Source organism: Trachurus trachurus (assembly GCF_905171665.1).
Source record: "Trachurus trachurus genome assembly, chromosome: 14".
Lineage (NCBI taxonomy): Eukaryota > Metazoa > Chordata > Actinopteri > Carangiformes > Carangidae > Trachurus > Trachurus trachurus.
This window is the reverse complement of record NC_139903.1, coordinates 3,915,326-3,939,374: the sequence shown is the minus strand read 5'-3', so window position 1 is coordinate 3,939,374 and position 24,049 is coordinate 3,915,326. Positions and strand designations below refer to the sequence as shown.

Genomic DNA, 24,049 nt, shown 5'->3' with positions numbered 1-24,049 from the left:
GATGTTGAAACGTAACAACTATACAGTATAAAAGTGACATATTTATCATTCAACGTTCATCTTGCCTTGATCTAGCTCACTTTAAAAAAAATGTATACAGATATTGCAGTTTTATTGTTGTCATGGACAGAGGACAGAGGAAGAAGTTTGTGTGGAAAATGTTTTAAATAGGTAAAGACAGTGAATAAACAGACATAAATATATAAAATTAAGTTGAAATTTGTCAAATGTATTAGTTTATCAGTGACTACATTTTTGGTCTGAATTATTAAGTTAAAAATAGAGCTGATAATAGAGACTACAGTAGAAGAATACCGAATATAATAATAATAAGATTTTTTTTTTTTAATTGAATAGTTTTTATGTTTGCCTATGTCTAACAATATAGAACACTATTGTGGCAGCCTATAGCAGCTTTGACCTGTTCACAGTCATCACCACTGGGTGGCGTGCTTGGCTGTAAATCTACTGCTGTAGACAACATTCCCCAAAACCCAGAGAAAAATGGCATTTATTGTTTATTGTTCACATTCAGTTCAATGTTTACCAACATCTCCTGGACTCACGTGCCACAGGTGAGCGTGCACAGTATTTACCTATAACATCTATAATGTTCTACATACATTTGCAGTATGCAGATCCTATATCCTTCACTTATTTCAGTGCATCTATATGTTTCTATACAGACCATGAACATAAATGCAGCTGTTGATGAAAACAATACATTGAAATGAATCACAGTACCGCTGATTCCTGGTGAACACGAACGCACCACTCTTTAATTACATTAGTGGGGAGTAATTTATGTATGTAGGCTAGTTAAATAGGCCTACTTTTTTTTTTTTTCATTGATTTGTATTTTATTGATCTTACCATTAGACCAGTATAAGATAACAGTGGCCTCGTGCAGTCGATAGTGGGTGTCTGAGCCACGGAGAGAGAGGCTGCAGAGCTCAGTGGGAGTGGGAGTGGGGGGCAGCGGGGAGGAGAGAGGGGGGGGCTGGCTCCAACAGTCCGACGGCGGTGAGTTCAGCAGGAGCCGACAGCAGATGCCGCTTCACTGTAGTTTGCCAGAGAATAAGAAGAAGAGCGACTCTTGCCTGCAGTGGATTTCTCTCTTTCTTTCTTATTCTCCCTTTGTTGGGAAAAGTGTGGAAGGAAGGAAGGAAGGAAGGAAGGAAAACAATGTCTTTACAGGAGCTACCGGGCTCTTTTGGAGTCATGTTCCCAGCGTTTTCTTTGCCCATGAAAGCGGAGCGCAGTCGAAATAAGGAGCGGCTGGAGGCGAGTCTGGCCGGGTTGTGCGAGCTGGAGCTGCTCAAACAGAGGCAAGAATGCAGAGTGCTGAGCGCCCTGTGCCTCGGCGACGCTCCTGCTGCTCCCGCTGCCGCTGGCCGGCCGCCGTGGGGAGCTCTGCGGTCGGCGAGCTGCGCCATGGACGCACCGAGCGGCTACGCGTCCGAAGAATATGGCCTGGGGCTCCAAACTGTAAGTTGTGTTGTGTTTTTTGTTTGTTTGTTGGTGGTTCTTTGATGGTAAAGTTGGTTGAAATCAGTGTCTTAGTTGCTTGTCTGTCTGTCCCATCTGTTTCCAAAACTTGGCACATAATGAGATGTGAGTTCTTGTTTGGCAACAGACCCTGCCTGCATGCAGCTTGGTAAGGTTTGGTGTGTTATCATACAGTAAGGGTGTTGTCAGATATGACCTATATAAAATGAGTGTGAGCTGACATAGATCTGCTTTAAACTAAAGGGTTAACATTTCCCTGCCTGAGCTGAGTGTCCCTGTTTTTCTCATGAAGACCACCTCACTCTTCACTGCATTACTCATTTGGGACTTTTTTTGAAATCAATTTCTAAATCAACGTAAGTGTTTTCAGATGAACTGTTTTCCATATTTGGTAGAAACAGTATAAAGTATCTCTTTTTTTTTTTTTTTAGGTTGCAACAGCCTACCTGTAGAGCCTTTTTTTTTTTTTCCATCTACTTAATGTCCTCAGCAGATGATGCTCACAAATCCAAAAGACAGGCCTCAGTAGAGAAGTTTGGATAGCATTAGATTACATATGGCTGCCAAAGATTAAACAAAATAACAGTGTTATTATTGGACTGAAAACTATAGTACATGTCTGGATACTTTTTACATGACTTTACATTTAATTATACAAAAGCCAACAGCCGCAAAACAAAGGACACACAGTTAAGTCCTCACTAAAAAATGTTGTAAATTGTTGTAAATGTGAAACAAATGCGAGCATAAAATGAAGCTGACATGATCCAGAATAGCACCAGTTGTCCTCCGGGGTAGGGGAGCCTGCAGTCTGTCAGCTTTGTGTAGCCACAGTGAGACAAATGTTTTCCTGAAGAAAGGATGCAGCAGATAAAAAGATGAGCTGCTCCCCACTCACTCACTCCCCACCGTCTCTGGCTCTGGCTCTGAGCACCGTCAGACTGTCCACTTAAAAAAAAAGAGAGAAAAGAAAAAAAAGAAAAAGAAAAAACAGATGAATTTGTTTCTCCTGACAGAAATATTCAGAAGATCAAGTGAGTCTAGCAGAGTTGGTGAAGGCCCAGCCAGCGAGCCAGCGCTGCAACTGGCCAGAAGTCACTGAAGAATGAATTCCAAAACATATGAATAGTGGAAACAATGTAAGAGCTGCCGTGAGAGAACAAAAAGAAGAAAAAAAAACCAAGTAGCCCGACTGTGTGATTGTTAGTGGAAAAGAAATCCATTTTATAAGTTTCTTTATAACATTTGTCAACAACATTAAGAAGATTTTATGAACTGTAACATTTATGTTGACTGCAGTTTAACAATATATAAAACACCACGGGGGGTCCTTTAAAGCTGGAGTGCACGAGGACTGAATGTTTGTTGCGTTTCAAGCCTTAATTCTGACTGGCTCTATCAGCTCTGTAGAGTCCACATAGCAAACTGTGGTTTTACATCTCTTATCTGTGGCTAATCTCCCAGACTGTGCACTGGGGACTTCTGTTCTCTTGGCTCAAATTAGCACCAGACAGACAGCTGCATCATTTCTCAGATGTTTATTATGTGTCCGGTTTGCAACGCAGTACATATACAGTACAACATGCTGAAGTTTCCAAGTTGAAAATTTGTGTGTATAGGAACTTTCTGTGTATTGCATTGTGTTGCATGAGAGTCACAGGAAAGTGCACACTGCAAAAACTCAAAATCTTACCAAGAATATTTGTCTTATTTCTAGTCAAAAATGTAATTTCTAGTCAAAACAAATCTCATTATACTTAAAATAAGACTCATCACATTAAAAAGTAGCTTGTTTTTAGACACTTATTACTTCTTTCAAACATATTTTCACTTGAAATAAGTAGAAAAATCTGATAATGGAGCAAGTTTTTCTTCCTTATTACAAGCACAAAAAACTGATACTTATTTCAAGTGAAAAGTTTGTTTGAAACAAATGAAAATGATCTAAAAACAAGTTCATTTTTAGGCGATGAGTCTTATTTTAAGAGAAACAAGATTAGTTTTGACTAGAAGTGAGACATTTTGACAAGAAATAAGACAAATATTCTTGGAAAGATTTTGAGTTTTTGCAGTGCATGAACAGTTACAGTAATCAAACTATTGTCAAAAATCCCAATATTATCAGGTGCAATATCCAAAATCCATATCCAAGCATCGTGGCACTACAAGCAACTGCTTACAAATCATATTCTTCAGTTGCAAGGCATAACATTGTTTTTTTTAAATCTTTGAAATGATTTATTTATTTTTGGTTCACCGTAGCCTCAGGACGTGTTTACATGGTGTCAGTCAGACAGAGCAACTGTAGCGCTGGTGATAGAGCAGCTATGTGTGTATCGGGGTTGAAACATGTTTAAAGTGCCCAAGAAAAACTGATGGTGATGGTTCAGTTGAAAAAGCAACTCCTTTGTTCATCAGTCTGTAAAAGAAATCAATCATCGACAGCAAAGAAAGGGCCGACACTGGAGTGGTTGGTTGGACAGCGCTGATAGAGGAGAAACATAGATGTTGTCTATCTTAACTGCTGTTGGACAGGTTGGCATCGTAGCTTTTACATTTACTCTACCGGAAACAACGAACTGTGGGAATTTCTTCCACAGTTTGTGTAATTACGGTCACTGCCAGAGGGGAAGACAGATGTTCTGGACTGTAGGTTAGAGCTACAGAAAGGTAATTTAACACTAACATTCAAATGCTGTGATAGTACAGAGCGCCTAAAGGGACATTGGGACTTTTGCAAGATACTGTTACTATCTACATAAAGTATGTAGGCACCAAAGCATCCTGTATCATAACTACATGTCTACCGTTTCTAACAAACCAAACTGTGTGAAAAAACACTTTGCGAGATCTCATTAAAGGTCTGTCTTTTTCTTTTTTCATCCATCATTTTTTCCCCTTATATCCTTTCAGGGGCTCCGTATGACAGTTCTCATGGAGACCAGTGTTGGCAAAGTTTTCACATTAAGTTTTTCCCACCATTTTATCAAGACTATTGTTGTTCAAACCATGACACAAGGCATCTAATTCAGTGGCTCAGGGGTTGTTAATTTGGACTGATATGATGGAAACTTGAACTGCTGTTGCTGTCAAGACTTGCTGACACCACCAGAGATAGGGAACTGATAAAACTTTATATTTTTAACTTTACTGTTGCCTTGAGACTTGAGAGTGAAAAAATAGTTCCCCGTCAGCGCTTTAAGGATTAGTCACATTGTTCTAGTCTGTATCATAGCAATAGTCAGTTGCTTTCCTACTTAATTTGAGACTGATAGAAAAAAAACTGACTCTGACCCTGCACAGAGAAGCATCATAAGCATAAGATGGACGGGTGTTTCTGCTGTAACTGCTTACATAGCATACCAATATAAAGATCTCATATTGTGATGCTTAGTCTGAGAAATCTGTTTCGCAAACCCAAAAACCAGTTTGATATGTCTTTAACTAGTGCTAGGCAGTGATTACTAGCCTATAGCTTTAAAGACCGGAAAACTGTTATAGGCTACTGTCCACATCCAAATCCAATGGAGAAAAAACCTAAACACAGACACTCCCACAGGTCACAGATTAACACATTGTAGCTCGTTTGTTTACTCAATCATAAATGGAAAAACCGTCATTTGTGGTTGTGGGAATGGAAATATGTAGTGTACTGTACTGTACTGTAGTACTGTGACGTCTCGCAGCTGCAGCACAATCACTTCCCGGAGTCTTGTCGCTGTGTGGTGGTAACCAGGCAACCATCTGAAACTTGAGGAAGTCACTAGGCTACTGCACCCCGATGAAATCTTTTAAGACTTAAAAAAAAAAAAAAACACACACACAAAACTGGGGTAAACCCATCCACTTCAAATTATTAACAGAAGCAAATAGCCACTCAGACTCGCCATCATCAGGCTACACCCTCGGAGACGGCGCTGTGGTTTCCAAGGCCCACCAAGGCCAGCTTCAAATTCCTGGCATTGACTTGAGACCCATAATCATTTAATATTTAGGGCAGGCTGCTGCTGCTCTGCTGCTCTGGACTTTTTCATTCATGTATGTACCGTGATGCTTGGTGTTTTTGCAGAAAGCCTCTTCACCATTTTCTCTCCCTTGCTTCTTCTCGTCCATCAAGTGAACCTGACTGACTGACAGCACTGCAAAAACTCAAAATCTTACCAAGAATATTTGTCTTATTTCTAGTCAGAATGTCATTTCAAGTCAAAACAAATCTCATTATAATTAAAATAAGACTCATCACATTAAAAAGTAGCTTGTTTTAAGACACTTTTTACTTCTTTCAAGCATATTTTCACTTGAAATAAGTAGAAAAATCTGACAGTGGAGCAAGTTTTTCTTTCTTATTACAAGCACAGAAAACTTGCTTTCACTGGCAGATTTTTCTACTTATTTCAAGTGAAAATACGTTTGAAACAAGTGAAAATGATCTTAAAACAAGTTAATTTTTAGGCGATGAGTCTTATTTTACAGTAAGTGAAAAGAGTTTAGTTTTGACAAGAAATGAGACAAATATTCTTGGAAAGATTTTGAGTTTTTGCAGTGAGACAGTTGTTTTTCCACTGCCACTGTTTCTTCCTTAAAGTAGAGGGATTTATCAACGGCTAAATGTGTTTTTTATTTCCAAAAAGGCACCACTACTGTGTCCTCTCCTGACAGTCACTGCTTATTGGATCCTGTCTGCCTACTTGATTTCAGTCACTGACCTTCAGCGGGTCAGTGCTTTGGAATGGAGAAAAAATGTGATCTCTGTAACTTTGACTGCGGCGAGATTGTTGGGGTCAGATGGGCCAGTTTCAGTGTTTCTGAAACTGCCGATGTCCTGGATTTTCACACACAACAGGGTCTAGAGCTTTTCAATTCAATTCAATTCAATTCAATTCAATTCAATTCAATTCAACTAACTTTATCAATCTATTTATTGAAAGGGCAATTCTGCTTTTGCAATCCACCAAGACACATACAGTAATCCACAAGAACAGACAGGAGTATGTCAGCGTCAACAAGCAGACAATTAACCTGTACTTTGACAAGACAAAAACAAAGGGAAAATTAATTAATTAATTAATTAATTAATTAAGTGATTACAAGGAGTTTCGGAAAGCAAAGTGTTTTCACACTACATTTTCCATGAGCCTCCGTGCGCACGATGAAATTCTTGGACCGGCTCAAGACGGGCGAAAGCATTTGCCAAGAATTAGATTAATTATGTTCATTTTGTCTTCTTGAATATATTAGTTATCTTTTTCTTGTGTTCAGACAATGAAATCAAGAATGATGCTGATGATGACACTTCTGAGGAAGACTGGAGTCACAGTCGAAACTGTCAAGCAGGTAACATCATTCTTGATTTCATTGTCTGAACACAAGAAAAAGATAACAAATTTGCCAAGAATGTTTTCATTAATCAAGAACAAAAGTCGGAGGTTTGAAGATGATACCGTCATAATTCCGACCATAAACGATGCCAACTAGCGATCCGGCGGCGTTATTCCCATGACCCGTCCGGGAAACCAGGAAATGCTGGGCAGCGAGTCGACCACTAATTAATAATATCAGAGTAACTATAAAGACAAAATGATATATTTATCGAAAATTGACCCATTAACAAGTGTGGATAACGTAGTTTCATCCACATTAATATGACCAAAAGCAAACTTATTGGGGTCTCTTTAATATCTAAATGAAAAACGAATTCACAGTAGGAACCAAAGGCAAACATACTAACAGAAGTAGGTCTGAGGATGAAAATCCGTCATCGATGAGGGAGGACTGAGGAGAACGGACAGAGAGAGGCTATGGTCACTCAGGTAACCACTCTTTACAGCTGTGGTGAGAGAGAGAAAAAAAAGCATCGTCATCATCCAGCCTTGAGGTGGATGGGCTAACAACAAGTAGAGGAACATGTCAGATTCCACTTGTCTCGGCCAAGAACAGAAACCTGAGACAGCAGTGGGCACCGGCTCATCAGAACTGGACAGTTGAAGAGTGGAAAAATGTAGCTGGTCTGACGGGTCTGGATTTCTGCTGAGGCAGCAGCTGGTTGGGCTGAAAGTGACCTCACACCCTGGTTACATGTGGGATTCTGTATATTATGTTGGCTTTCAGCATTTAAATGGGCATTTAACATACTGTTTCTCATCCATCCATCCATCCATCCATCCATCCATCCATCCATGTGATGTTGTGTCCATAGAGATATGTCAACATCGCTGCCTACACTGCAAAAACGCAAACATCTTACCAAGAATATTTGTCTTATTTCTAGTCAAAATGTCATTTCTAGTCAAAACAAATCTCATTATACTTAAAATAAGAAACGTCACATTAAAAAGCAGCTTGTTTTTAGACACTTTTTACTTCTTTCAAGCATATTTTTACTTAAAATAAGTAGAAAAATCTGATAGTGGAGCAAGTTTTTCTTCCTTATTACAAGCACAAAAAACTTGCTTTCACTGGCAGATTTTTCTACTTATTTCAAGTGAATATTTGTTTGAAACAAGTGAAAATTATCCAAAAACAAGTTAATATTTAGGTGATGAGTCTTATTTTAAGTGGAAAGAGATTAGTTTTTACCAGAAATGAGACATTTTGACCAGAAATAAGACAAATATTCTTGGAAAGATTTTGAGTTTTTGCAGTGTAAAAAAAAAAAGAAAAGAAAACTTTAACAAAGGAGCTGCGGTTTCTTTGGGAACAAAAACAACTACTGTATAACATTTGCATTTCTCATACAATGTCAAAGAGTTGGACCTATACGTTTCAGAGTTTATGATCTACATGGAATGAAAATAACTTATACAGCCCACTTAACTTAAAACTGTGACAGTTTGCGCTGTAACCACCGAGGGAGTGTAGGCTATCGTAACGGTAGATTTAAATGTTTTAACTGCTCTAACCCATTAATGTGTGTGCCAGGATGAAAACCCAAGATGTTATGCAGTCACGGTGCACACGCAATGCATTTATAGTGCGTTCCCAGTCTTACTTTGAAGACAAGCTCCTAAATAACCTCATTTTGTCATTAAATAATTACAGTGAATAAAGATCTCTTGTCCCGATACTCAGGCAAATGTACAATTAGACTCACATTTATCTCTAATGGATTTGGAAATCATTAAAATATAAAACATAAAACTTGTACAGTTCAGCCATAAATTACAGCAAATATATAAGACAAGTTAAATGTAAATGAAAACATTGAAACAATAAAGTTAGACTGAATTTTCAAGGGAGAGTATCTGGAGCAGAGAGAGAGATGTGAGGCCATCAGAAGGAGGGGGTTGGGGCTGGGAGGGGGGTAAATATCTTGTGGGTGAGTGAACGTCTGCTTTCAGTGTACTGTAGTCCATCTGTCCAACAGCAGCGACTCTCTTTCCATTTTTATCCCATCTCATTGATATTCCTCCTCTATATGTATTTCCATGTAGGTTGCATGGCGGAGAGGTCTAGAGGTTAACCGACTGTCACAGGGGGGGGCGGCCGCCTGCTGCTGATAGAAGGGCCTGTGTGACTTCAGCCACAGCTCCTTTAGAGTCATTAGCAGCTGCTTGTTAATCCAGTTTTTATCTCTGCTTCCTCTAAAAGGAATGCATCATCACACCTCAGGGTGTCCGTCCATGTTCTGCTCAGAGATACCCAGCAGTCAGGAAGTATAGGAGAGTATAGGTAGATATGGGCATGGAGCTAGCTGGTATCAGGTGTGTAGTACTGAAGAGTATCAGCAGCTATGGCAAGCCTCGAGGGGACTCACCGCATGAAGTTTAAAGGGATAGTTCAACATTTTGGCAAATTGGCCCATTGCCATAACCCCTATAGTCACAGCAGTAGGTTCGTTACCTTTAATTGTCGGTGCAAGCTATTTTTAGAACGGCGGAGCAGAGCCGTGAGCTGCTCAGAGCTACGCTACGGAGGCTCATGGGATTTCTTGGTTTCCTTCATCAACTTCATCAAATACACAATCCAACAACTCCACAACGCTCTGGTGGACAAGTTGTGACCTGCACATTCACCACGCTATGAGATAATAACACAACGTTACCAGACAGAGTTGTTTTAGAGGGAAATACAGAGACTGTTTGCAGAAAAACTGTCCCTGAAGGCAACGCACATCAGCGGTTTTGCATGAATTTCCCTCTAAAACAACTCTGTGTGGTAACGTTGTGTTATTATCTCATAGCGTGGTGAATGTGCAGGTCACAACTTGTCCACCAGAGCGTTTTGGAGTTGTTGGATTGTGTATTTGATGAGTTTGATGAGGGAAACCAAGAAATCCCATGAGCTTAATGTCTAAAAGCAGCTTGCACCGACAATTAAAGGTAACAAACCCACTCCTAAAACTATAGGGATTATGTCAATGGGCCAATTTGCCACAATGTTGAACTAGCCCTTTATGGTATAGTTGGTATAGGGGTATGGGGGGGGGGGCACCAGGGATTTTTTGGCCCCTGTGAAAAGTCATCACATCGACCTCAGCACCATATACTACGACAACACTGAAATGCAACACTTTACAGACACGCAAGGAATTCACCATGTTGCAGTACTGAGACCCTCTATAATGTATGTACGCTAATTATATCATCATAACTCTCATGGCTAAATTCCACTAACTACAACTTTGTTGACTGAAATGAACTGCACACTCCACTTAACACACACAACAACTTTATCTGAGCTGTGGAGACGTAGTACAGCGTCTTGTCCGTAGTATGATTTAAACGTATTAGTAGTTTACTTTCACTTCAGTACAGACTGAGTCACTCTATGCTTCAAACTGTGTCCAGCTTCCAGTAGGCTACAGGCAGTTCTTTAGTATATTACTGGTCATGTGGAAATTTAATTAGCGTGTGAAATCTCATAATTGAAAAGGATTTAATCTTTTTTATTTTTTATAAGCAATAAAAAAAAGAGAAGAAATGAACCTCCTTGATGGCACACTGGAAGGGTTAAGGGGATGGGGGAGACAGGACCTGCATCTGTTGGGCCTCCCAGGAGGCAGCGGTAGGGACAGCTGATTTTTTCTTAGAAAAGTCAACAAAACATTCCATTGACTGATGTGATGTGATTAAAGCCGAGTTTTCTCCTCTCACAATATCACTCCAATTAAACCTGATGACAGATTTCCAGAAGTCTGCCTCTGGTTTTAGCAGTCTGCCCTCTCTCCCTGGAGAATGGCGCCCGCGACTTGAATGCGAAATATGTATTCCATAATTTCAAGTTTTGCCATTTTTTTCCTTTGTCGAACAGCCTGAGAAACCACATTTGTAAAGCAAATATAGATTTAACATTTGTCCATCGTTGAAATGCACTGCAAAAACTCAAAATCTTACCAAGAATATTTGTCTTATTTCTAGTCAAAATGTAATTTCTAGTCAAAACTAATCTCATTATACTTAAAATAAGACTCATCATGTAAAAAGTAGCTTGTTTTTAGACACTTTTTTACTTCTTTCAAGCATATTTTCACTTGGAATAAGTAGAAAAATCTGATAGTCCTTATTACAAGCAGAAATGAGACATTTTGACAAGAAATACGACAAATATTCTTGGAAAGATTTTGAGTTTTTGCAGTGCAGGAGGGAAAGAGTCAGCGGTCACGTCACATCATAACCCTGTCCCATCCCCAGGTCGGTGCATCTCCTGTCTGACAGCATGGGAGATGCTTCACTTGGTTATTGTGTGTTTTTAAAACGTATTGTGGGTTTGTGCTCACTCTTTCACCCCTCCCCCCCCCCCTCCCCAGCTCAGCTTATTTAGCCAACGTTTCTGGTTTAACATCACTGTGGTGAACAGGAGACTGGTGTGTTTACAGTGTTTGTCAGAGCCTATATCCCTGTTGCAGTGTCACTTTTGAGTCAGTGCTGATTGTACCCTTTTCCATTGATGACAAAGCGCAAAGTTGGCAACTCTTTTGAGCAGAGGGGAAGGACCTCAGGATGTGAGGCTCCCTAATGTTACTGCACTGCAAAAACTCAAAATCTTTCCAAGAATATTTGTCTTATTTCTGGTCAAAATGTCTCATTTCTAGTCAAAACTCATCTCTTTCCACTTAAAATAAGACTCATTGCCTAAAAATTAACTTGTTTTACGATAATTTTCACTTGTTCCAAACAAAATTTCACTTGAAATAAGTAGAACAAGTTTGTTGTGCTTGTAATTAGAAAGAAAAACTTGCTCCACTATTAAAATTTTCTACCTATTTCAAGTGAAAATATGCATGAAAGAAGTAAAAAAAAAAAAAAAAGGTTTCTAAAAACAAGCTACTTTTTATGTGATAAGTCTTATTTTAAGCATAATGAGATTTGTTTTGACTAGAAATTACATTTTGACTAGAGACAAATATTATTGGTAAGAGTTGGGTTTTTTGCAGTGTGTATGTCTCTCTTGTGATGACCCTCTTTGTTTTTTCAAACTCTATCACAGGGGCAAATTTACAATGTTCATGTGTTTTCATGTGACACACAACTCGCCACCTCTTGAGACTAAGTTAAAACATAGTTCTCCCCTGTATGCCTGTCAGTATGTGTGTGTGTGTGTGTATGTGTGTGATGCAGGACAAACAGAGCCAGGCAGAGAAAGAATGCGTGATGATGGAGTAGGTGTATTTATTCCTCAGCAGGAGCTGCTGACAAGCATGTGACAGCTGACAGCAGCTGGAGAAGCAGTACAACCTTCACTGTGGCCTCCTGTATGTCAAGGTACTAATCAGAGGCCACATTCAAAAGTTCATTCACTGTGCCTGTGCCTGTCTCCATCCCATTCTTTACTCTGTCATTACTACTGTATATATCCTCACATTATAAATAACATTAATCACAACAAACCTTATTGTACCCAATTATAATTAGTGCCTCTTTAAATCATGTTTTTCCTGTATCTGCAGCCATTGTTTTTGCCTTTAACATCAGTATGTGCATTCATGCATAAATACCATACTGTATATGCATACACCCACACTCACATATACATACTTGCAGTATTGTATGGACAGTACAGGCCAACATCTGTGCATCAAAATTAACGCATACGTTTCTTATCTTAGCTATGTTAAAAGGAGTTGGATGACCTAATGCTTTTTTCACTTTTCACTATGTAAATCTAAATCTTTTTTATATATTGCAGGATTGCACAAGTTGTTAGTTCATGTTCCAATACACATTGGAGCATTCCTGCAAAAATGTACGCAATTTGTAGTGAAAAGCATCAAAAGAAATAAAATAAAAAGTTCACGACAACAGAAAAGAGAGAGAGAGGAAAAAAAGGAATAATAATAGGGGGGAAAAGAGGTGGGACAAAGACAGTAAAAAAAAAGAAGAAGCATAAGATAGAACAAAAATATATGTATTTATACATACACCTGCGAGCACACACACATAAAATGAATTCTCTTCGGAGATCTAGTAAACATTTCTTCAGGGCTGGAAATGTAAATGTAAATGTAAATCTTATGTACAAAGGGTAGGCATAATAAGCTATTGCTTCAGCCTACACCTTTTGGTTGCATGTATTACTGACCAATCTATGCATTTTTAATTAACCAAATGAATAAATAAACTAACTAACTAAAAAAATGTCAGCACCAGGTATGAATCTGGAACTTGAAATGAATAAGATGCTGGTCAGTGAAATTACATGAGATAGTGAAGCAATAAAGGAAGCGCAGAATCAACGAGTGAGGAGTTTCCTCTTCAAACAGCGGAGCAGCTGGTAAAACAAGATGAAGAAAGTAAGGCTTGCAGAAACACTCTCCCCTCCTCGGCAGGCAGCTGCTGTTGAATTGTCCTGAACTGCTGCAGCAGCCAGAAGTCAAACATGGTGGCTCTGCTGGGCCGAGCACGTGTGCACATTTGGTATGGTGGTGAATGTGTTTGTGCTGTCATCCAACATACTGCAAGTGTTTGCATGGTTCAGACCAGCTGTGTGGCCAACTTGTCATGGAAGCTACAGCATCTCGCTATGGTCGGTGGGTGGTAGCAAAGAAAGAGGAATGTATGTATGTACAGTACGCTCAGAAACCCTGCAGTGAGATCCGCCACTTTTATGTTTCGTAAATGGCTCTGGAATAAGCTGGTCTTTATAATAATAATAATATTATTATCCAGACACATTCTTTATGGAGTACCGTTTATCCTGAAAGTGATGGATTGTGTTAATTATGTAAACATCGTCTCCAGATAAATCTATTCCATGGCACCAGAGAAAATCCTAAGGAAATCCAGTTACAACATAATGATAACAAAATGCGATACAGTACAATGGAAAAAAACATATCAATCACGGCACAACTCAATCCATGTTCTTACTGTAAGAGAGAGAGAAAAAAAGGCCACAGTATCAATAATATGTCTTATGGCAGTAAAGCCCCTATGTGTTCATTGTCTGGTTTTAAACAACGGAAAGAAAACACCAATGATGTCTCCAAGGGGATTTCCTGTGCTAATCAGTATCGAGAAGAACCAGCTCCATTTCATAAACAGCTCCATCTGATTCTAATAAACTATCAGCTGAAACCCACAATCACCGAGTGAGTGAGTGTGGGGCCTGGGCAGCGTTGGTGCTGAGCTTTACAGCTGGCATCTTGGCAGCAGATACCAAGGCCTCCACAGCCCGATCACGTTCCTCCATAGGTCTTCAGTCTGAGCTGCTTTAGTTCCACTTCAAATGCTTTTTGACTGTATAAGGCACAACAACAGCTGCCAAATGCCTCTTTAAAACTCAGTGTGAAACCTGAGCTGGACCCATGGATCATTCATTTCATGGTTGTTTGTTAGCTGAAGATATAATATTATCAAGCCCCACTGGTAGAGATAGAAAACACAACACTGCCCATGCAATTGAACAGGGAACCATATTATCTATATATTTTCTGTTCTGGTTTTAAAGAAAAAAAAGTTGTAGGCTACTAGTCCATTTAGCCACCCCTTGTGCACTGATTTAGTTTTTTAAAATGTCCGTTTAAAGAATGAAAAATTGTTGTCACTGAATATCGTTACTTAAAGGGGTACGCCAACATTTTTTTTCGTGTCTTGCCTCACTCCTGAGTCCATGACAAGCAGATAGACACCATCCTTTCGACTGTGCGTGCAGTAACAAGGGAGATAGAGCGTATCACCCGTAATTAGCTTAGCTCAAACACTGGAAGTGTATGGGTAGTGTTAGCCTGCCTCCTACCTGAGCTGAAATCAGCAGTCAAAAGGTGATTTCATTTTACCTCTAAACTCTGTAAATATATCACTTTATCAACATTTAAAACATTTTTAGGCGAGAAAGTAGCCGTTTAGATCAGCAGTGTGTCGTTAATTTTTCTAAATACCAGCTGTTTACAATTTTGTTGGGACGAATTCGGCGCTACTCAAGCTAGCCGTTTTGTGACCAACGCACTTCTGGTTACTTTCACAAAATAAAACACCCGTTGCCCTTTACATACAGAAAACCATGACGATAGAATTTGTGCTTTTACTTTGAAATAGGAAGCTAACCTACCCTCGATGTAGCTAGCTTGAACCAAAATAAACCGTCTTTGCTTGAACCCTCCGTTTTGACCGATCTCGTCCCGTTAGCGGCATTTGACCGCTCAAGATGCCTTACTGGAGAGTTTTGTAGCTCTGAGACGAAGATCGGCCCGCCGGTTTCCGTTTAGAGTTGCTGAAGAGTTTCTCTGATGACTTTAGGTGGAGGCAGGCTAACACTACCCATACACTTCCAGTGTTTGAGCTAAGCTAATTACGGGCGATACGGCTCTATCTCCCTTGTTACTGCACGCACAGTCGAAAGGATGGTGTCTATCTGCTGGTCATGGACTCGGGAGTGAGGCAAGACACGAAAAAAAATGTTGGCGTATCCCTTTAATAAAATAAGCAAAAGGCTGATATGTGTAGTTAGGTCCTGTATATGACTGTTTTAACAGGAGCAGAGCAGAAACTGATATGAATCACGAGAGAGCGAGTCTGGCTGGGTTTCCTGTATTGCTGCAGATTAAAAGAACATAGAGAAACTGCAGCCAACAATAATACAAGCACTCGGTGTACAAGGAAATGTCTAAGCCTCCAGTTATAACAACTGTAGCTCAATAATGTGATTATTGCTGCAGCCATGGAAACACTATCCAATCGCTATTATGATTATATAAGTTTCAGTAAGAGAGCTCATAAACATTTTTCTTGTCTTAAAAAATCAATTCTTAATCTGTAACAACTGTTCATCCTCCTCCTACACACAAATCATCTAACAACAATAATCTTGTGTAACTGGGAAAATCAGGCTCCTACCACATACCAGACACATTGTTTATCTGTTTGTCTGTGTTTGCCTCATTTCAAATTTTATCACACCCTTACATTCCTATTTTCAATTTTATGGCTTTAGGATTTTTATCTTGTTCATCTTCCCTGCGCGTGTTTAAACATGAAATCACCATATGACTGTGTAATCACAGCACATCATGCGGAGAAAATGACAAAACAAATCTGTTGTCAAAATAAGTAGCTGCACTGTTGTCAGATGCATTCCTGTGAAAAGAGGCAGCTTGTGTGTGTGTGTGTGTGTGTGCGTGTGTGTGTGTGTGTGTGTGTGGAATGTGTGTTGTGCTCAGGAGGCATTTGTCAGAGATGCCAGTGTAATGACAAACTCTCAAAGCGCTGTTCATATTAGGCCAAGGTTTTAGATGATTGCAGAGGCATTAGTGAATATTTTTTTTGTAAACTTAACGGACTAACTGGATATAATCAAGAAAAAAAAACATATTAAAGGGATGATGATGGCAAATGTTGCAAACTCTGCACACAAACTTGTCAATTAGGCTACACAGAGTGCTAATTGTCTGGGACTCAGACTGGGACCACGGCTTTAAAGTTTGACCCCTGCAGAACCATTGGTGGTCCAACTGTAGATTTGGCTTCAATAGCACTGAGGGAGAGTGTGTGTGCACGCACAAGTGTGTGCATTCATGGAGAACTGCATGTCAGTCTTTGCATAGACATGAGCATGTGTGCATGAACGTGCACTCATGGGAGGGAAACAAGCGGCCATTGAGCCAGTGGTCTCACATAAGTAGATGCTTTAACCCACACACAGGCCCTTTTATACAGTGCATGCCTGACATAAGCCCAGCTTAATTTTGCATGCAAGCATGCACACACACACACACACACACACACACACACACACACACACACACACACACACACACACACACACACACACACACACACACACACACACACACACACACACACACACACACACACACACATAGTCTAATGCTCCTGTATGTTGAGGAGTCTTGTGATGCAAGTTATCTAACTTCTTTTATGGTGTGAATGGTAAAAGAAAGAGGACTGATGTGGACGTTCCTCCTATTTTCAGCTACTATTTTTCACGTGAAGTCTGCAACATGAAATAAACAGACTCTAAGTGCATTAGATTCCTTTAGCTTAATGATTCTCCTCAGTCATAATATCCATGTGAGACAACAGAGCAGCAGCCTGTTGTACTTGTATCAGCTCAGCACTCAAATCTGTCTAAACAGTCTTGCATATAGGAGCAAAAAAATCAGGCCATGAGGAGGAAGAGACTGCCTGCAGAGATCAGAGACTGGACTGGGTTGAGGCTCAGATCTGGGGAAGGCTACAAAAACATTTTCTTGTTGTACCGAAGGTTCCCGAAAGCTCAGTGGTCACCAATGGAAGGAGCGTGGGCTCTTTCCAGGGAAGGCCACCCAGGCAAACGGAGCACTCGGTGTAGAAAAGGCCCCGATCAGAGAGATGACCAAGAACCTGAAGGTCACTCTGGCTGTCCTCCAGAAGAAGATCCTATGTGGACTAGTATGGCTGTTTCTTTTAAATGGCTTCAGAGGTGTTTGGAAAACTGGATGTGAAGTTTGGAGCAGCTTCCCAGCCCCTCCTGTTTTTACTGAAACTGGATGCTGGCACTCTGCAAACTGAAGTGTGAGGTGGATGATGCACATTTTCTTGCTGAGTTTATATTTAACATTTACTTAGCAGGATTTGCTGAGTTGTCTCATTTTTTGACAAATAGTAGCTGTACCACAAAACAAACTCTAATGACTACTTATTATCGGTTTACCACAGACTTTTTGCCGGAAAGTGCTGCTATAAAAACATTGAATTAATAAACCATAGGGAGAGATTTAACAGAGTTTTTTTCTGCAGTTAATAGTTTTTGGAATTTGTGGAAGTGTCTCAAATGTGAAACATGTGGGTTCAGTTAACCCATGTGAGGGTTTCTATAGAAACAGGTGACCAACTGCTCTATCTCAGGTGTTATCTGATGTCTTTGTGTCACACTTTCCTTCAAATTCTTCCTTCAGTACCAATATTTCTCTCCAGGATTGTTAATTTTGCTTCATTTATCCCTCCAATGTCTCCGGTCGAACCCTATCTCCTAGATAACAGAGTTTGTTCCTACCCCTCAGCTTAGATTTGGATGTTTCATTCTGACTCACTGTCTGTGAGTGGGGTGGTGGGTGTTATTGTTCCAGTGTTTTGATAATAAGTGCTTGTGGTCATAGCTGTCTGTGAATGCGAAGGTCATTGCTCTCTCTGTCCCGACCACTCATCCTGGGGGATCAACAGAGAGCTGAATTGTGGACTTGTTTATTACATGTATTCACATAATTGTCCCTTTGCAGTTTGGGGTGTAGATGCAAGGACAAAAGGGACAACAACAAGGCAACTTGTTGATATTTTACTGTCCTTAACCATATAGGGTTGTTTGTCAAGTCATAATATCACTCAAAAATCAGCATTATATTAAAGGGACAACGAGGAGTTTTGGAAAAGCGAAGCGTTTTCACACTATATTTATGAGCCTCCGCGTGCACCGTACATTTCTTTGACAGACTCATGTTTTCATTCATCAAGAATTAAAGTCAGAGGTTGGAAGACGATCACATACCATCGTAGTTCCGACCATAAACGGCGATTCCGCGGCGTTATTCTCATGACTCGAAACCGAAAGTAAAAAAACGCTGGTCGGCTCGACCAGCATTTCCACCACCACTAATAATAATAAAATAACGATAGAGACAAAACGATATATTTATCGAAATTGGGCCCATTAACAAGTGGTAACGTAGATTCATCCACATTAACGTGAGACTTTTTTATAACCAAATAGAAACTCCTCGTTGTCCCTTTAATCTACTATACAGTGGGAAGTGAGAAATTCGAATTAGAAGCAAAACTGATATTTAACCAACCCTCTTTGTATGGGAATTAATATTCACACATAATGTGCTACAGTACAAGGATTAAATTGTGGACAAGCACCGAGTGTGTGGTGTTGAAGTGTTCAAGTGCAGAGAACCGAAAGGAATACAGCAAAAGAGGGGACCTCTGAATAGAAACCGTGGCGCTTGTGTGCATGTTCAGTGAGGTGTTGTGATCGTGCCCTTGAGAGAGTTCAAACTCTTGACTTGTGCTCTGTCTCTCTTCCTCTCTGTGTTTCAGAGTCTCCAGTGTGCTCCATGCGGTATAAACTCATCTTTAGAACAGCAGGTGGCAGAGCTGAAGGTGAATACCGAGGTCAAAGCAGCAGAATCTCCTGCTGATCCACAGGGCAGGAGACTCAGCTCAGGTAAAACCATCATCTCTGCACTGCAAAGCAAATGCATACAAATGCCTGTGATTGCAATACTGTTATAAATGTTATATTTTTTCTAATACTGACTGACTGACTTCATATACGAGCCTGGGTGACCTCCATGCTGCATGATGGACCAAAACATAGAAGTCGTGCAGAGGGAAAAAGTCAGAGTCATTAGCAACACCAGTGATTTGTTCTCCCTGCTGTAAACCATTAAGTATGCTCTTTAGGGTTTGGCAAACAAAACATCAAGAAAACAAATCTATTACACGTCCTTGGTGGCTAAGCAGCCTTCTGTCACATCTAAGCCCAGACTTCATGTTTATAAAGTAGCTGAGGCACAAATCTAATTCTGAATCATTGAACTACATTTGTGTCTGACCTCAAAAAGTTTAAAAATGCATGTTTGACTACACTGAAAGAAAATGAATTGTTGTTGCGCACCAAGTCACGACCCTGGGGCATTATTTGTGGAACATGCAGATGATTACACGTGACAGATAAAATGCAGTTCACTGAATGGTAATGTTTATTTTTCAGAACCATATAAAGATATGTTGAATAATTATGTATCTTTGTGTCTTTTTCAATAACAGACATCATTTCTGATTTATAATGGCTATAAAACAAACTTTATGTTTGTGCAAACTGAACATAGAGACCATCTTGTGCTCGTTACCCATTATTACATCATCACTGCCATTATTACACATCATTCACATTTTGGAAACAGTCTATGTAAGCGATACTTGCCAAAACACATTTAGATGTATTAAAAGATACATGATTTGTCTCTACAGTCGCTGCTTTCCAATTGCAGTGGTCCTAATTTGTAAACTATTTTTATTTATTTATTTATTTCTGACATATTAATTCAATCAGACTTCATCACAGAAGCATAACGCTTATCAGGTCCGGCCCCAATTACCATTCAGAATACATTAATTTCATCACAATTTTTCTTTCTTAGCATAAAGTCCATGCCTTTATCTTCATGAATCCATGTTTCCGACACCGCAATGATGTTGAAAGGCCTTTTGAATGTCTTTAGATATTCTTTGGTGTGGTCAAAGTTGGACATCTAAATGTTATTATTACAGTACATCGATTGTAGGTGTAAGGCTATTGGGAAAACATATTGCTGGGTGAATATTGTTCTCAGATGAAGATCTCACATTGAACAATCAGACCTCTCATTCAAAAAACCTCTTTATGTGTACAGTTATAGAAGACTAGAGGGGATGTGGGATCTTGTTTAAAGGGATAGTTCACCCAAAATTGAAATTTCACTCATTATCTACTCACCCTCATGTGGACTAAGGGCTGGGAGAAGTTTCAGAGTCCTCCGTGGCTTCTCTGAGTTACAGGGGGTCTCGGCGTAGCAGTGCATGTCCATATAACGGTTGCAAATGGATACCAACTGTCTTCGTAACAAAAAGACACACCAAAAAACATCCAAATACCTCCATGCTGCTCGTATGTAATGTCAGTCTTGTATTGAAGCCCTGAAATGCGAAATTGTCCCCAAAAAAATTAAATAAGTCTATATTTCAAGCTTGTTTTGTAGCGGAAGCTTCTCAAAGCTCCTCTTCCCGGTTCATCAAATTTGGACGAACTGGGAAGAGGACGGACCCTGGTTCGCCCAAATTTGACAAATCAGGAAGAGGAGCTTCCGCTACAAACAAGCTTGAAAAATAGACTTATTTAATTTTTTTGGGGACAATTTCGCTTTTCGGGGCTTCAATACAAGACGGACATTACATACGAGCAGCATGGAGGTATTTGGATGTTTTTTGGTGTGTCTTTTTGTTACGAAGACAGTTGGTATCCATTTGCAATCGTCATATGGACATGCACTGCTACGCCGAGACCCCCTGTAACTCAGAGAACTCCACGGAGGACTCTGAAACTTCTCCCAGCCCTTAGTCGACATGAGGGTGAGTAGATAATGAGTTTTCAGTAAATTTCAATTTTGGGTGAACTATCCCTTTAACTCTTATTGAAGTGGTAACAGCAAAAATGATCCTGATCATTTTTTCTGCCTTCTGTTTGATAGGAGACGTCCTGGTAAGCAAGCAAAATGGACCAGCTGAGTCAAGTCACCAGTCTGTGGTCCCACGTTCCCATTCAGCCCACGAGGCCGCGGGAGAGGCGGCGGACACAGGAGACTCTGTCTGGTTGTCAGAACGGACAAGACAGGCCATGCTTATTGATACGTTCGAGGAGATGACGAGGGATGTCGATCCAAGCCAGGATGATTATCAACAGACCCAAAAGGTTGAGACTTATATAATCGGCCTGATTCAACGCCGAGCTTTGCCCTCGCGTCCCTCAAAGCCCCGCACCAGCCTTGCACACGATGCTCGGACCGTCGGCGTGGTGAGGCAGAGTAGTTTATGCCACAAGGAAGAGAAACCTTCACCGAAGCAAGTGTCCGTTCAAGTGGTCTCAACTCAACCGCCGCAGTGTTCGGAGGTAACCGCCCCGCAAGCTTGCCGTAAACTGGATCAAGAACGGTATATAGGGATCGAGTTTAACGAAGATGCCCCACCGCCGTACCACCCCCAGCAGAGTGTCAAGCATCAACCAGGGATTTACTACAAGCCGAGGCAGACATCCATGGTTACCAGCTCCCACTCGGCCTCGCCGGACTATCCGTCTTGCAGCGTGATGCAAGCCCATCAGGACTCCAGCAACAGCGAGCCCGATTCACCCCAACATTTCAACAACTACCATTCCCCTCCAGCCCTGTCGAAGCCTCACCAGCCGCCTTCTCCCGAGGAACAACTGGTTAATGCGGAGTATATTCCAGCTCAGCCCTGCCGAGCCTCCACCAGAGCTTACGCCCATCACCACCCGAACCCGCACAAGGGAGCCGGGGTGGTGCCCAAACCGACCAACCGAGGCATGTTTTCCCCGGAAAGAGGCCATCATCATCACGAAGATCAGCAGCCGACAACAGCATCTCAGATCCAACCGTCGTCCAAATGCCGAGGCGGGCCAAAGAAGTGTCGCATGACTGAAGACAGAAGCGGCGGCGCCGGAAGCAGGAAGCCTGGGAAGAAGGCTTGTAGGTCGCAGTCGGAGAACAGCCTCCAAAGGGTCCCGGAGCGCAAGTACAGCACCGTGGAAAGAGACGGGGGCGGAAGTGGAAGCGGTGGAAGGGGAAGTCGCAGCAGTCAATCCAAGAGCAAGAAGCAGCAGCAGCAACAGCAGCAGCAACAGCAACAGCAGCAACAGCAGCAACAGCAGCAGCAAGGGAGCGGTAGTAGCTATCGGCGCTGGCAGTCGAGCCTCGAGCTCAGCCAGGACGAAGCCGACCAGCCGCCCATGCCCATGCAGGCGTCGGCGCAAGGCTCATCGGCTTCGAACAACCAAAGGGACCACTGTGCGAGGCGTACGCGCAAAACTCGCGCTACGCATGCGTCGACGTCGTGCGCCTACCCGCAACGCAACCACAACCACCACTCACAGCACCATCACCCACCGCACATGGAGTCCTACCACTTAGACAGGGATCAGGCGCCGCTGTGTAATAAGCCCAGCGAGGACTACTCCCACCCGGGGCAGGGCGAGTCCGAGTCCAGCATGAGCGAAGCCGACTCTCCAGATTCCAGCACGTTGTCCAGTGACTCGGATGAGAGCGGCGGTCTGGTTTGGCCTCAACAACTGCCGCCGCAGCTTTCCCTCCCGTCACCTCCCGTCCCGTCCGGGGCGTCTCTGCAGCCCAAGGCTTTTGTCAAGATTAAAGCCTCACATGCTCTTAAGAAGAAGATCCTGCGCTTCCGCACTGGTTCGCTGAAAGTCATGACCACCGTATAAAGTGGGAAAACTGGTCCAGCAGAAGGAATTGAGGAGTTGCAGAGCTTTGGACGATGTAAATGATAGACCACAAACTGTGAATATAATTGTGAACATGGATGGTGATGACTGATTGGATGACGCTAGATCAGCCTTAACAAGCAATGAAGGAAATGGAGATCACCAAATCAGCCTTTTTGTTTAAATATGAGATGTAAAACTGTATAGGAAGTGTTACGCTTTTCTTAAAGTCTTATATGAATGACTTGCGCTTTGACAAAGGGTACTCTTAATTTGTCCACATTGATCCGTGAATATCCACACACATCCATATGCACACACCCACTGAGAGAGAGTACATCATAGTCCATAGTTTTCGGTACATATATTTTTTGCGTAGCATGTTACAAGTCCAAACTCCAAACTTAAATTCGACAAATCACGTTTCAACCCGACAAATGGCATCTGTTAATGAGTAACTTCATGTTGGTAAAATTAAATCATTAGCATATCCTAGATAAATAAAGATCAATCTCATGCACAGAAATGCTAAGAGAAGAAAGGAGACTGCCATGCTGCAGAGCTCAGGCTCGTGCTGTCAGGAATTAGCAGCTGAAAACAAACCAAATGTAGCAGTGTCATTATTATTACAGCTGCCAACGGTGTCATCAGAGCAGAGTCGTACTATGACTGAAATGAAGACAATGTAATAATGCTGAAAACATGTGTTGGGAGTTAGTATGTTTGTATAATATAAAATTGTGAATTTTTAAATATCAAGCTTTTTCAGTATTGCCACGATGATGGTGAAAACAGTATTAATTTTGAATTAAGTTTATTTTTACTTATTTATTTTCAATTCTGTGTAGATTTTGGCGTCACACCTAAACTTAAAATTCAAAAGTGTTTTTCCTCTCTGTGGAGAAAAGCAAACTGTCCTGACATTTAATTTTTGTTCATAACTAAAAGAAAGTGCGAGAAAGTTCTTTGAAAAGCAACGTACTTGTACTCTGACACTAAGAACATTGTTAATACTTTAGTTACATTAATACTTTAATGCTTTGCACATCAGTAAAAAAGTCTAATGCATGTTTAAGAACTTTGTCATCCTTCATTTTGTTGTGTACATTGG

At 41.0% G+C, this 24,049-nt stretch overlaps 1 protein-coding gene across 1 annotated transcript; it reads left to right on the top strand.

Moving 5' to 3' along the window:
• Window positions 1-1,115: 1,115 nt before the first annotated feature.
• On the top strand, window positions 1,116-22,938 carry LOC310997309 (uncharacterized protein; the record flags this gene model as incomplete). Its single annotated transcript, XM_083986985.1, has 4 exons — window positions 1,116-1,488; window positions 18,981-19,107; window positions 21,173-22,322; window positions 22,365-22,938. The coding sequence occupies exons 1-4, from the start codon at window positions 1,186-1,188 to the stop codon at window positions 22,936-22,938; spliced, it is 2,154 nt and encodes a 717-aa protein (XP_083843111.1). The 5' UTR covers window positions 1,116-1,185.
• Between the last annotated feature and the right edge of the window lie 1,111 nt (window positions 22,939-24,049).